The 13,305-nt window shown below is 41.6% G+C and overlaps 1 protein-coding gene across 2 annotated transcripts in view; it reads left to right on the top strand.

Annotated features, from left to right (window-relative positions):
• kank3 (KN motif and ankyrin repeat domains 3) overlaps window positions 1-12,949 on the top strand; it is a 52,463-nt gene extending 39,514 nt beyond the window's left edge. For both annotated transcript variants that reach the window (XM_080431741.1, XM_080431742.1), the window contains exons 13-15: window positions 3,387-3,587; window positions 9,073-9,174; window positions 11,376-12,949. In XM_080431741.1, coding sequence (XP_080287867.1) covers window positions 3,387-3,587; window positions 9,073-9,174; window positions 11,376-11,438 — 366 coding nt within the window. In that variant the 3' untranslated portion in view covers window positions 11,439-12,949. The remainder of the gene's footprint in view (window positions 1-3,386; window positions 3,588-9,072; window positions 9,175-11,375) is intronic.
• Window positions 12,950-13,305: the final 356 nt, after the last annotated feature.

Genomic DNA, 13,305 nt, shown 5'->3' with positions numbered 1-13,305 from the left:
AGCTTTCACACTCACTTTCACCTTTTATATTTTCCCAGTCAGTGTACAGATTCAAACCATATAGAGTTCACAGTAGTTGATACAGCATAAAGAATCTGTACTTTCCTCTGAAACTGCAAATAGTTCTCTTTTCTTCTTATTATCTACATTGGTTACAGGTTTTAGAACCAAATCATAAGGACAACATATAACATTAACGAAAAACAGCACATCCTTAACCCATTAAGACCTGAGGCCGATACACACATCTTCTAAATCCTAACCTCCTGTTGCTATATCAGTGGTGCTCAAACGTATTCATGTCATGGACCCCCAAACTTATATGTATTTGGCCACCGACCCCCATCTCAAAATATTGTTCCAGGGAACCCCAGAAGCAAAGAGTTGAGTAAAAATAAAAGTGCTTTAAATATATATATATATTCAAAGATTTGCAAACATTTTCAAGATTTAAAAAAAATAGTAGATCCACAAGCTCATTGTGTGGCACAAAGTAATGTGCTATGAGCTTGTATATCTGCTTTTTTTTATAGCCAAAGATATCTAAAATGACACGGATGCTTTCCTGGTTTTAATGGGTTAATTCAATGTTATGCTCAGTGTAAATAAAAACAAATTCCCCCATGAAAATGATCCTGGAGCTCTCAAACTTTCCACTTGTGTGGACATTATTTATCCATGATTTACATTTTATTCTGTTCTGGTAATGACTCCTGTTGGCTTGTTCTTGAGTACATGACTCCCAAGAGACTGAACTCAGCCAGTCAGAATGAATGTACCTCCTGGTGTACTCAGTGTGCAAGGAACCCAGGAATGCTTTCCTCCAGAGCAGTGCTTCTCAAAGTGTGATCCGGGGCCCCCCGGGGGTCCTTGAGGGGTTCCAGGAGGTCCAAAATAAGTAATTCATTTCACTATAATTTCATCAGCAAGAAGGTAATCCAATGAGAGAATGTACTATTATTCAGATAATAGGTTTCTCTCTCCCCACCTACATACAGTAGAATTCTGTTCTTAATCTAATCTAAGATCTTCACTGATGGGGGTCTGTCTCTCCCTGTCTTTGCAAGTGGGGGTCTGCGGCCTGATACATAATTATCAATTTGCGGGTGCTTGACAGGAAAATGTTTGAGAACCACTGCTCCAGAGTGTGTTTTCAGTGTCACAAGGGAGTATTTAGAGCTCAAAATGATCAAAAACATTTGGACATGTAGATGAGATTCAGCGGTTTTGAATTCACTTCGTGGGGATGGGGGTAGTCAGAGGAGGCTTAAATGAAACATAGCTTGTATGTCTAGTATGTATGTTCTGGACAGGTATTTGGAAAGTTGCCCTTGGTTCCATGAACCACCAAATGACAAAGTCTGTCACTATCCCGACCCCCTTTAAAAAAGAATTAAACCTTATGGGAAATTACCAGAAGGCGAGCACATAGTGGCCGCTTTCATTATTCATTGGTTGGTTAGTGGGCCTTTTTTTTGCAGAGCTGAGCCCTTTCAAAAGTTGAGAATAGTTTAACTTTTTCACAAATACGCTTATGATACAGACCGCTTTATATCGACCGACCGATCACGACCACTGACAAATGCAGAGCTGCTTGTCCAAGCTGATGGTCTCGATCATGGATGTATTTCCTCTCTATGCCCCGCTGTCGGCCACAGAGGATGTCATACACCCACACCCGACTACCACCAACATCCCACCTTTTATGACTAAAAATAAAAAGCTAAAGTGAGTTCAGTTTTCCCCCTCTTGTTATTCGACATGACGATGGCGACAGGATATTTGCCTAAAATACAGACGAATCCAGTGCCGCTACTCCGTGCTGATAATGTTATGTAAAGAAAATGCACATTACGCGACCCCTGCTTTTTTCATTTTCAGCGCTCTAGGCAGCGCCTTTTCTTCATAAAGGCACATAGTGCGAACACTCAGGCCTGGATTAACGGCACGGGGTCACTGGGTTGCAGCCAGGGGCACCAAGCTCCGGGGGGCACAAAACCCCTCGGAGCGCCAAACGCTTTTTCCTTCTCTATCCCATGCCTGCCTCGTGTCTTGGTACCTGACACTCAAGACTCAACCGCTGGTCTGCTCATGCATATGCATCTAAAGCTGTATGCATTAATTATCAAAACATCATTCTGACACTTCACAGCACAGAAAGTGAGGATGATACACAAAACATGTCAAGGTGCAATGAGTTGACGCTTCAGCATTCTGTGACATAATGATGCGTTTGCAGATGGCAGTTGTGCACATTTCGGAGTTGTGTGCTACAGCAGTTTCAAAATCTAAGCAAGCATCTACAAGAAGTTGCTCTTTGCGGACTTCCCCTTTCAAAAGCTTCTGAATGACTCAATGAATCAAAAGATTATCATTGCTGCCTCTATTGGCGGCCATAGCTGAGAGAGGCCGCCTGGGAAACAGGTTCGTGTCTCGGCCACGGTATACAGTATGTGTCGACATGTCTCTGAGCAAGACACTAGGCACTAAAAAGTCTTAATCCGGCCCTGCTTACACTATAGATTTCTCCTAGATCCAATAAAGGAAATAGCTGCATTGTGCAGTGCACAGAGCATGATGTGCAGGAATCTTATGACTTTTAGGCGTGTTTTTGTATCTCTCTAATCAAGTTGAGTAGCCTGTGTGTTTGGCCCGGGCGCCTGACAGCCGTGTGGAGCGCCAGGTCACAGGACTGTGATTTGTATTGCCTCTAGGGCTGCATCGCTGACTCTCAATCCAATTACAGCTGCTTTTTATTGTTGCTTGGGAGAACAACAACGGATCGTGCAGATTTGCAACTGTGGTGTTAAGGAGGTTTTTGGATTGTTTCTTTTTTTCAGTCAGGGAGTAAAAGTTAAGTAGAAGTTTGGATAACGATTTGGCAGATGTTGCAGACCAGTGACATGATGCGGAAATGAACGCACAGTCCAACACAACACACAGTCCAATTGAACCATTTTCAACTTGGCGTCCCTATTTTGTCAAACTATAAGAAAAGAAGATCAAAAATAGCTAATCTACCAATATATAAGTTAAAGTCGTAAACTGATTTTGATGCTATATCCACTAATTATATTTTGGGACCCCCTGGAACCCCCCCCCCCCCCAAGGACCCCTGGGGGTTCCCAGACCCCACTTTGAGAACACTGATCTATGGGACAAAAACAAAAACATGCATTTTTGGTTCCATATATTTTGATGATTCCTCTGTATGTTTTATTCATATTTGTTTAAGGGTGTCTTTTTGTGTGACGTTATTCTTCTGTACCTACTGTACGTCTAAACGTCTTTGCCCTGTATCTGTAACCGTTTACTGCTGTGCTGTCTCTGGCGCCTGAATTGCCCGCCACGGGATCAATAAAAGTATCTATCTGTAATGTTCCCAGGCGGGCCAGACGGCGCTGATGCTAGCCGTTAGCCACGGCCGCCAGGAGATGGTGCGCGCTCTGCTGGACTGCGGGGCGGACGTCAACGTCCAGGACGACGAGGGCTCCACGGCCCTCATGTGTGCCAGCGAACACGGCCGCGCAGAGATCGTATCGCTGCTGCTGGACCAGCCGGGGTGTGACATATCCATCATGGACAATGTAGGTTCCTGAACGTCTACCGCAGGCATTCTCAACCTGTGGGCCGGGCGGATATTGCAAGTGGGCCCCCGAATAATTAGGCAAAACACTTAAAGGACAACTTCACCCATTTTCAACCTATTTTCATATAATTGGTCCTCACTAATGCTAAAATGGTCTAAAAAATATCTACTCTGACTCTCATAGGAGGGCTGTGGATACTTTAGAAACCCACCCACCAGTGACATCATCATTAGGCAGATAAATAAAAATAAAAAAACGTTTTATTAACGCGCTGCTTTGCTAACTTTCCAGGAATATAAAGCCTGTAGTTTCTATTAGCTTGGATTCCCCATCGATGATGTCACTGGTAGGCGGCTTTCTGAACTGTCCACAGCACTCCTCTGAGACACAGACAGAGTAGACAAAAATGGTGCCATATAATGAGCATTAGTGCGGGTCAATTATATGAAGATAGGTTGAAAATGGCTGAAGTCGTCCTTTAAGATTTTATTGATAATATAACATTTATGTAAAAAGAAATGAATATGAAGATGTCATGGTATTTTTTCTTTAAAACCTTGAAAAATGGGTTTTCATTGCGATATGGATAAATAATAACTTAAAAGTATACTGCGTTAGTTTCACTGATCCAAGCTGGAACACAATCGATTGATGGATCATTAAAATAAACAGGCTCTGAAAATGCATCTGACCAACTGAGGCCCATTGTAAAAACGCCCTCTAAATCCTGACCTATGTTTTCTGAAGAACTTGAAAGGTATGACAACATATAGGTGTTCCAGGTCTAAATGGGTTAACACGGCAGCCATGAACACTTTTTTGAGATTTTCAGGTGGGCCCTGATCCAGAAAAGGTTAGGAACCACTGGTCTAGGTCAGTGGTTCTCAACCTTTTCAGGCCGCGACCCCCCAAAATAATTATATTTGAACTGGGGACCCCCCATCCTGATAAGCAATTATACGTAGCCTGCGAGTTGGTTCTGGCAGCATACACTCGAGATGTTACATGCATGCTCATTCTATGTGGCTGTTTACAGCGTCATGCAAGATCCATACGTCATACACTGACGTGGCAACCAGCTGTCCAATAGGGCGGGTATTTAAGTTCTCTTGAATCAGGCTTTCCATCCACTTGTGTGTTCTGCCTTGTTGTCATGCAGCGTTTGCTCCCACCACCACCCCAGCACCACCAGTAGGCTCTGCTATTGGTCTGTTCCCCATGGGGGGTTGATATCTATCTCCCTGCTCTTAATGGTTAATGACGGTTGTCTGAATCGTGCTGAGCAGGGAGCAAAATATAGCAGAGCCTAAACGCCAAGATAAAATATTACATCCACACTTGTATTCTCATTCTATAATATTGTTTCAATATATTCGGTCTATAATATTGGTTCAATCTATTGTATTCTCATTATATAATATTGTTTCAATATATTCGGTCTATAATATTGGTTCAATCTATTCGTGAGTTATCTGACAGAACTTGGAATGTAGGAGTTGAGGCATTCAATTTTGTTTCTGACTCGGATCCACAGATAAATATTGTGAAAATAGAAGATCTACAAGGCGTTGTGAGCTTGTAGATCTGCTATTTTCACTATTATTGTCTCTTTTCTTATGTTATTTGACAATTTGGCCAATGTTTGGCCGGTTGTTATAGTATAGTCATGTCGGGACCCCCAGGGGGTTTCAGACAGGTCTAGTACTCATGACAGCCATGCCTAGTGTTTTTAGACTGACCGTCCCATAATGGAGAAGTGTCCTGCCAAGATGTCCTTGAGCACCTGTTTACTCTTTGTAAGGTTTAACCACTTAGCTGTCCCTATTTTGGACAAAAATAAAAAAATAGCTAAAATAAGTTCACAACGCATTGTGTTGTGAGTGTGTACAACGGCTATGTTCACTATTTGTCGTACGGCGCAATATTAGGGCTTAAAGGGATAGTTCACCCCCAAATTTACTTTTTTTCTATCGATTAGTTACCCAATGGAGACTTGAATTCATGGATATTTTTATTTTTTTGTCGCATTCCTAAGCCGGCAGCAGTTTCCGTTAGGAGACACAAAGAGTCTCTTTTGTGTCTCCTACCGGAACTGCTGCTTATAGCCGGTCCGCTGGTCATCAAATTATTGGCTTTTTTTGGGGTGAACTATCCCTTTAAAAGCATCTTGCTCACAGACGCTTTTGAGTTACTTCTGGGTATTATTGATAGAAACATGCTCGTTGTCGGGATCGGATCTGTGACCTTTCTGTTACGGGACCCTCTATCTAAACATGAGGCCGCCTGTACAGCATTTTTCTCAGTTTTTCTAAAGTATCTTTACCCTGTGAACATGTGTTTTACATTTCATGCCAATGGGACAGTGATTATTCGGGGGTCAGTCGAGGGTTAATTTGCAGCTATGCAGCTGATGTGTCCAGATTCGTAAACACTTTCAACCTGCCGTTCCTATTTTGTCATTAAAGGTGAAATCTTTCAGAACTTTTTCAGAAGAGCAGATCTACAAGCTCACAATGTTTTGCGCTATTTTACATTTTTGAAAAAGAAACCCCACAAACTCACCTACTGTGTGTTTGTGTTTTCAAATCGATTAGAATTGATTTAGCAATTGCTGCTGGAAACATCTCTTCCCACTGCTCTCCTCCATCAGCCACCCTCTAAACTGGACCTGAGTTGGCTCTGTGCTTGTTGTCTTGGACCGCTTTTTTTCTGTCTACACCAAATCTCTTCTCCAGAAATAGCAGATCTTACAACCTCACAACGTGTCGCATTGTGAGCTTGTTAGCTCTGCAACTTTTTGGGCTAATGTCCCCCCCCCCCAGAATATGGATGCTGGGGTTCAAGTGGTTAGTCTGGGATACAACTTAAATCTGCATTCAGGAAACGCTTCCTCCTTGGGGGGGAAACGGCCCCTCTGCTATTTCCTCTCTCCTCTCCTCTCCTCTCCTCTCCTCTCCTCTCCTCTCCTCTCCTCTCCTCTCCTCTCCTCTCCTCTGGCTACTCCTGGAGAGCCAGGACCAAATGACTTTCATCTGCCATCTTTTCTAATGAGTAGCGTTTTGCAGGAAACACAGTCACTGGACTGTTTACAGGCCCCCAAGGGACGATTTAAAAAACCCTGAGCCTCAGTTTTGAGTGTGTTTACCGGCAGTATACCCCCATCGGCCTGGTCTGGTGTACTGTAATAGCACTGGGGCTGTCTGCCCTGTAAAGGGAAACTGCCATAACTACCCCTGCTCCAATGTCAAAGGTCATCGTGACTTCAGGATTAGATTTCCCGATCAACAACAAAACGACGTACATTTCTGTGCTGCAACAGAGTTTTGGTGTGGCAGAATGCAAGCTGCAGCAGAGCAGCTGTGCACTATTTCAACCGGACGGACCAAAGCGGCTTTCGCCAAGAGTCAGAAAGAATCTCTCAAATCCTGACTTTCCCTCAGAAAGAGAAGAGATCACTAGGCCTGTCACAATTATTACATAATCGCCTAATTGCAATTATTTTAGATAATCACAATTATTTCGCATAATCGTCATAATAGTTTCCATGTTGAAGAATGTTCATACATTTTCAAACGTTTTCCAAAAATAGCAGAAATAGCTGATCTACAAGCTTACAAGCTATTTCCACTATTTTGACATTTTCTTGAAAGTATAATATTAACGTGTCAATAATTTCTTTGTATATTTAAGTCATTTGTCATATCTGCCCTGTGCAATATGTGATTATGAAGCCTAAAAACCAAACAAAAATTTTAAGTTGTATTCATATGTTCCAATGTTCAATGCCAAAGACACGATAAAATCGTTAATCGCAATTATGTGTGTGACAATTAATCGTCAAATTTGTAATCGTGACACCCCTAGAGATCACATGATCTGCCAAATCTGTGACAGAGAATGTCTCTGATACAAGCCGAGTCCTCAGAAACACTAGAGACATGATTAGGTCAGGGGTCCTCAAACCTTTACAGCTCTAGACCCAGAAGAGAAATGTGGTGTCTTCCCGGGGCCCAAACTTGTAAAAGTACATGATTATTTGATCACTTAAGCACTATATTTCAAAAAGAGTGAAAATAGCCAATCTACAGTACAAGCTCACACATTTCTGAAACATTTGGCTTTTATTTATATTTTTTTTGAAAAATACGGTATTTTGATCACAAATGTTTGAAAATGTTTTGGGGGGAAAATAATGAAAATTAAAATTGAAGGAATAATAAAAAAAACTAATAAACATACGCGACCCCAAATGGTAACTGGAACACTCGCCCCAAAACACACTTGCCCCCGTTTTTTCCGCAGACCCCAGCGGTTCTTGTATTCATGTATTTGTTTTACTGAGGTTAAGGTTAGGAATAGATTTAGGGTTAGGCATAGTTTTACCGAAGTTAAGTTTAGGAATAAGGCTAGGTTTAGGCATAGTTTGATTGAGGTTAAGTTTAGGAATAAGGTTAGTTTTAGGTTTTAGCCATAGTTTTTTAGCCATAGTTTTAGCCATGTTGTTTATCCAACAGTGGATTAGACCATAGAGAATAAGTTGTGTGTGTGCATGTGTGTGATTTCTGATCTCCGTCGTCTGTTTGACATCCACGGTGGAAGATCTTCTGTAAGGAAACACCAGGTTGTTTGAGGAACGAATGATAAACTGGATCACAGCCGTTTCCTGTCTTGTATCCTGGCAGTCCGTGTCACTTCCACTCCCCTCGCCCTTGCAGAGTAGCGCCGCACCAAAGTGATTTTACAGCGGAGCGGTCTGCATGTCGGTTACAAAGGCCCTGCAGTCGACACACAGACAGTCAGACAGACAGACAGACCCACGGATATCTGAGAGAAGACATCTGGCCCAGAATGACTTGGCCATGCATGCAGCACATGGCTTAGATTTCAGCACAACACAGCTGGGGCCAGAGAGCGGGTGGGAAAGGATTTGGAAATGATCTCTGCTTTTTTTCAGATGAAATTACACGATCAACCGCTAAATCACCAGATTTGGGAGGCGTACTGTCTGTGTGTGTATTGCACTATGTTAAAGGCCCAATCCATAAGTCCTTGCAGTAATACAGTACAAGTATTACAATAACATGAATTTTGAACAGCAGCAGATTGAGTTTTTGTTCAGTGAGACCACGGCTCCACAACATCACTCACAAGCTGAGTTTATGTTTTAAACAAACAGTGCGAGACTGTGACGGAATGCATTGCGTTGTTTTGGATTTGCAGATTGGGCCTTTAAAATCAAAACCTTTTAACTGGCACCCTGAAGAGTATTTATTGCTTTGATGGACTAAACAGAGCATCCTGTTTAAACTGATGCTAGCTTTGATCAGAGAGAAGCCTTCATGTGTTCACAAACCTGTTTAAGTTTCCTCCGTCTCGCTCTGTCTCTGATACTTTCTTTGGTTCTCTCTCATTGTGTCTTTCTTTCCTTCTGAATCTCTGTTTCTCTCTCTCTCTCTCTCTCTCTCTCTCTTTCATGTTGCAGGATGGCAGTAACGCTCTGTCCATCGCTCTGGAGGCGTCCCACAATGACACAGCTGTACTGCTCTACGCCCACATGAACTATGCCAAGACCCAGGCAGCTGTGGTGAGTCCTACTACCTCTCCTCTCCTCTCCTCTCCTCTCCTCTCCTCTCCTCTCCTCTCCTCTCCTCTCCTCTCCCTGTTGAAATGAATTTCGGAAGTTGAATATAATTTGTATATGGGGGGAAAAAAATCATCTTTGAATGCTCAAATTGCCATTTGAATGTGACAGTTGGGATTATAGTAAATACAAAATGCTCTGGACTAGATACAGAAAATGTGGATAGAACAATGATAGCCTGTTTAGATTGTAGATGTTACTTAAATATGTAAGTTTCATATTGAGGTGGATTGCAGTGCATTAGATACTTAATTTTGTGCTAATTTTGTGCTATGATTGGCAATGTGCCCATCGTGAACATAATTCATTTTGTGCCTAAGCCTTAATCATTTGCTACTTGTGTTTATTGTCATTTGGTAATGTTGCAACAAAACAATGGTTTTAGGGGTTGGACTGCCCTCTAGTGGACAGGAAGTACCATAACCACATACCTGTAGCCTGCAGTTTGCGTAGGCATTGGTATAAGCCTATCAAAATACATGGCAATAGACTACATTTGGGCATTATAAAATTGAATATATTTGAATGTAAAAAATGTACAGCCCTCCTTTCCCCTCCTTCTCAATCAGTCAGTCAGACAGACAGACAGACAGACAGACAGACAGACAGACAGACAGACAGACAGACAGACAGACAGAGAGTCTCAGCTGGGACCTTGAATCCAGTACAGGTCAGCTTTAACAGCATATCTGTATCATGGTTCTATTTGAAGTAGGTACTGTCAGTTCCCTGGCAGTGCTCCAGTATTCAGTGTGTGGGTGGAATGCACACCAGACTTGAGACATGATGACATACCTACATTTTACAAACTGTATCATGTGTGTGGCCTATTTTAAGGCCATTTACTGCTGACATTTTAATTATAATCTTTTTTTATTAATTTGAGAAGGAATATGATCAAATTTCACTCGAATATTGTCGTTTTTACAAAAGCATACAGTTTCCTAATGTGTTTGAGTTGACAGCTCTCCAGACCAGTGGTGTATCATCTTTGGACTGTATTCTGTGAGATATGATTTTATGGATGTATCGTGTGTGATTAGATTAATTGTCTGTTATAGGTAGGGGGTAAAGGAAGACACAGTCCATGAAGTTGTGTTTGAGTCCTCTCAGTGCTATCTGATACTGTGGTCTCTTTTTAAAGGGAAACCTTTTCACTGGCTGGCTGTGTTTTTCCAGCACCTTCAGAAAGAGCTCCAAAGCCTATTTCAGACCAAAGATTTACAACGCGACAAAACCTTTTTAGAACGTTGCAAAGAAAAATCACTCTTGAGTGGACTGAATTACCTCTTTGCAGGTCGGCTGATGCCGGCTGATTGAGTTGCATAAAATTGAACTGGTCCAATTGCAAGCAACAAGTGGCAACGCATTACTCATCACATAAACACATTACTGATCACATAAAGACATTGCTAACACAAATCTGCCATTGTAAAATTATAGATGTTGACCCCATATCTCTCCCTTTCTCTCTCTCTCTCTCTCTCTCTCTCTCTCTCTCTCTCTCTCTCTCTCTCTCTCTCTCTCTCTCTCTCTCTCTCTCTCACGCACACGCCTGTGAGAAAGAGAGAGCAAGTGAATGAGAGGAAGGAAGGGAGAGCATATACAGTAACTATTACATATTTTTTATATAAGAGTATACAATATAATATAATATAAATAGGTATGTTGATGTGCTGTGGAAAATTTTAACGATCTAGGTTCGGCCCATTGATCCAGTTTTAAAGTCTGCTGTTTATATCCCATATCCCGGACTGTCTAGTTTTAGAATGTTAAAAACCAAAGTTGTGGGAACTCTGTTGCAAGTTGTTGCAAGTTTCAACTCATCTCGTCATAAATCTTTGGTCTGAACTAGGCTTAAAGACTAGCTGGGAACAAATTGGGCACTGCAGTACTGAGTACCTCGCAGTGCAATGATAAGGTTCGGGTTAAAAAACTGTGAAGTTACATACTTTAATAGCTGAGATCGTAAGGAACTGGCTGAAGGCTGAAATGTGTACTTCTGAACAATAACATAACAACATTCCACCACCACTGGGTGGAATGTTGTTATGTTGTCATTCTGAGGAATAACAACATAACATATGTTGGAATGAATTGGCCGGTTAAAACATTAAATATCCTTTGACCTTTTCGCGTTTCAGGGAAGCACAAAGGCCCACCCAAGAAGTCCGACCAGCCCACACAAGACGTGGCCCACAGAGTGACACTACTAATGGAGATGGACAAGCAAACATAACTGGAACTGAGCGTTAACGAGCTCCACTGGAATTTATGTTGTCTACTTAAATATACATGTATTTATATCATGGGCCTATGGCATACATATATTTGTATTGTTGATATAAGAGCATTATTTTTCCATGAATGCCTTTGAACTTGCCTTTACAGTATGTATACTTGACTAATGTTGCGTTCCTAACATTTCTCTTATTAAGGTCTGATCTGACGCACCTGTTTTTTCTAGTATTTGAAAAATGAGACCTTGTTGCATTTATTTGCACTCATGTAATGTGTTTCAAAAGGCAAATTTCTACGGCCGTACTGAGGCCAACGTCTTTTGTCAACGGTTATCTTTGTGTTTTTATTAGCAATGGACCTGGAATCACGAGTAGGAAGCATGGCTGCAACTACCAATTAGTTTTTAATCAATGGAATAATCGAGAAGCGCATTATTATTTTGATTATTCTCCTTTTTTTTGGTAAAAAAATCACATTTATTAAAAAAATTATCGATTAGTTTGATAAACTGTTGCACCCATAGGAGACATCACTCTTGTAGGCTGTTAGTCATGATACCATAACAAATGGCTAGTGACATCATCATAGACAGTTGTACAGTACATAAAACTGAAATGTAATGGCATGTGCAGCAGGATGATATTTACACAGTTATATCTGAAATGTGTGTGTGTGTGTGTGTGTGTGTGTGTGTGTGTGTGTGTGTGTGTGTGTGTGTGTGTGTGTGTGTGTGTGTGTGTGTGTGTGTGTGTGTGTGTGTGTGTGTGTGTGTGTGTGTGTGTGTGTGTGTGTGTGTGTGCGAGATTGGTCTCAAACCACAGACGCCACAGTCTGGCAAACAACTGAAAAGTGTTCATGCCTCGTAACGTAACGTAAACGCAATGAGGTAACATTTACAAATGATCTGAAAGTGATCAGGCTTGATATAGCCATTACTGATCAAAGTTTCAATATTCTTATGCCTTGACCAGATCCCTAGTTACACATTGGAAGTCCTCCAACGCAGGGCCTAAAACAAACAATGAACGCCTATACGTTTAAACTAGAGCCAGACCGATGCCAGATTCTTGGGTCCGATGCGAGTGAGTGATGAGTCCTAGACCACCGATTGCCGATGTTTTGACCAATATTTTGTGGGGGGAAAAGTGCAAGTAAATATAAAACACACACATAAACTGAACATGGTTTAACCACTTAAGCCCTATTCAAAATGTTTAGAAGATAGCCAAAGCTACAAGCTCACAGCTCGTTGCCAATATATCGGCCAAACGTATATATCGGTCGGGCTCTAGTTTAACCAGTTCCGTGCCAAACCGTGTGCAAATGGAAATGCAGTTGGACAGGTTCTTAGAAGTGTTGTATGGTCTCATGGGAAAAGTGTTTCTCTTTAGTCCATCGTGCCCCAACTAACCACCCTGTCAGTGTCCACAGCGTAACAGTTCAAATCTGCACTAACGGTCTATGCATTGTATATTCATGTATCTATTTTCATATCTGAAATAAACTGTATTTACATAAGAGCTGTCTAGTCTAGCATAGTACCTGTACTGTACATAATAGTATACGTGTGTGTTACTATGTTCCTATATGTTTTGAACACTACTACATCAGTGCTTTTCTGGATAAGGGCCCACTTGAAAACCTTGAAAGTGTTCGCGGCCCACTCATCTAACCACTTAACAAGTGGTCAAGGTCAGATGGGTGGGCCACATGCATTTTCATTGCATGTTTATTGTAATGATCAATCAATCGATTGTGTTTCGGCTTGGATCAATGTAAATGAACGTAGCATACTTTAAGTCCCTATGTATCGGTATTACAACTCTCGATTTT

Source organism: Gymnoscopelus braueri, assembly GCF_963280865.1.
Source record: "Gymnoscopelus braueri genome assembly, chromosome: 6".
NCBI lineage: Eukaryota > Metazoa > Chordata > Actinopteri > Myctophiformes > Myctophidae > Gymnoscopelus > Gymnoscopelus braueri.
The sequence above is the reverse complement of the archived record's forward strand: the minus strand, read 5'-3'. Positions and strand labels throughout refer to the sequence as shown.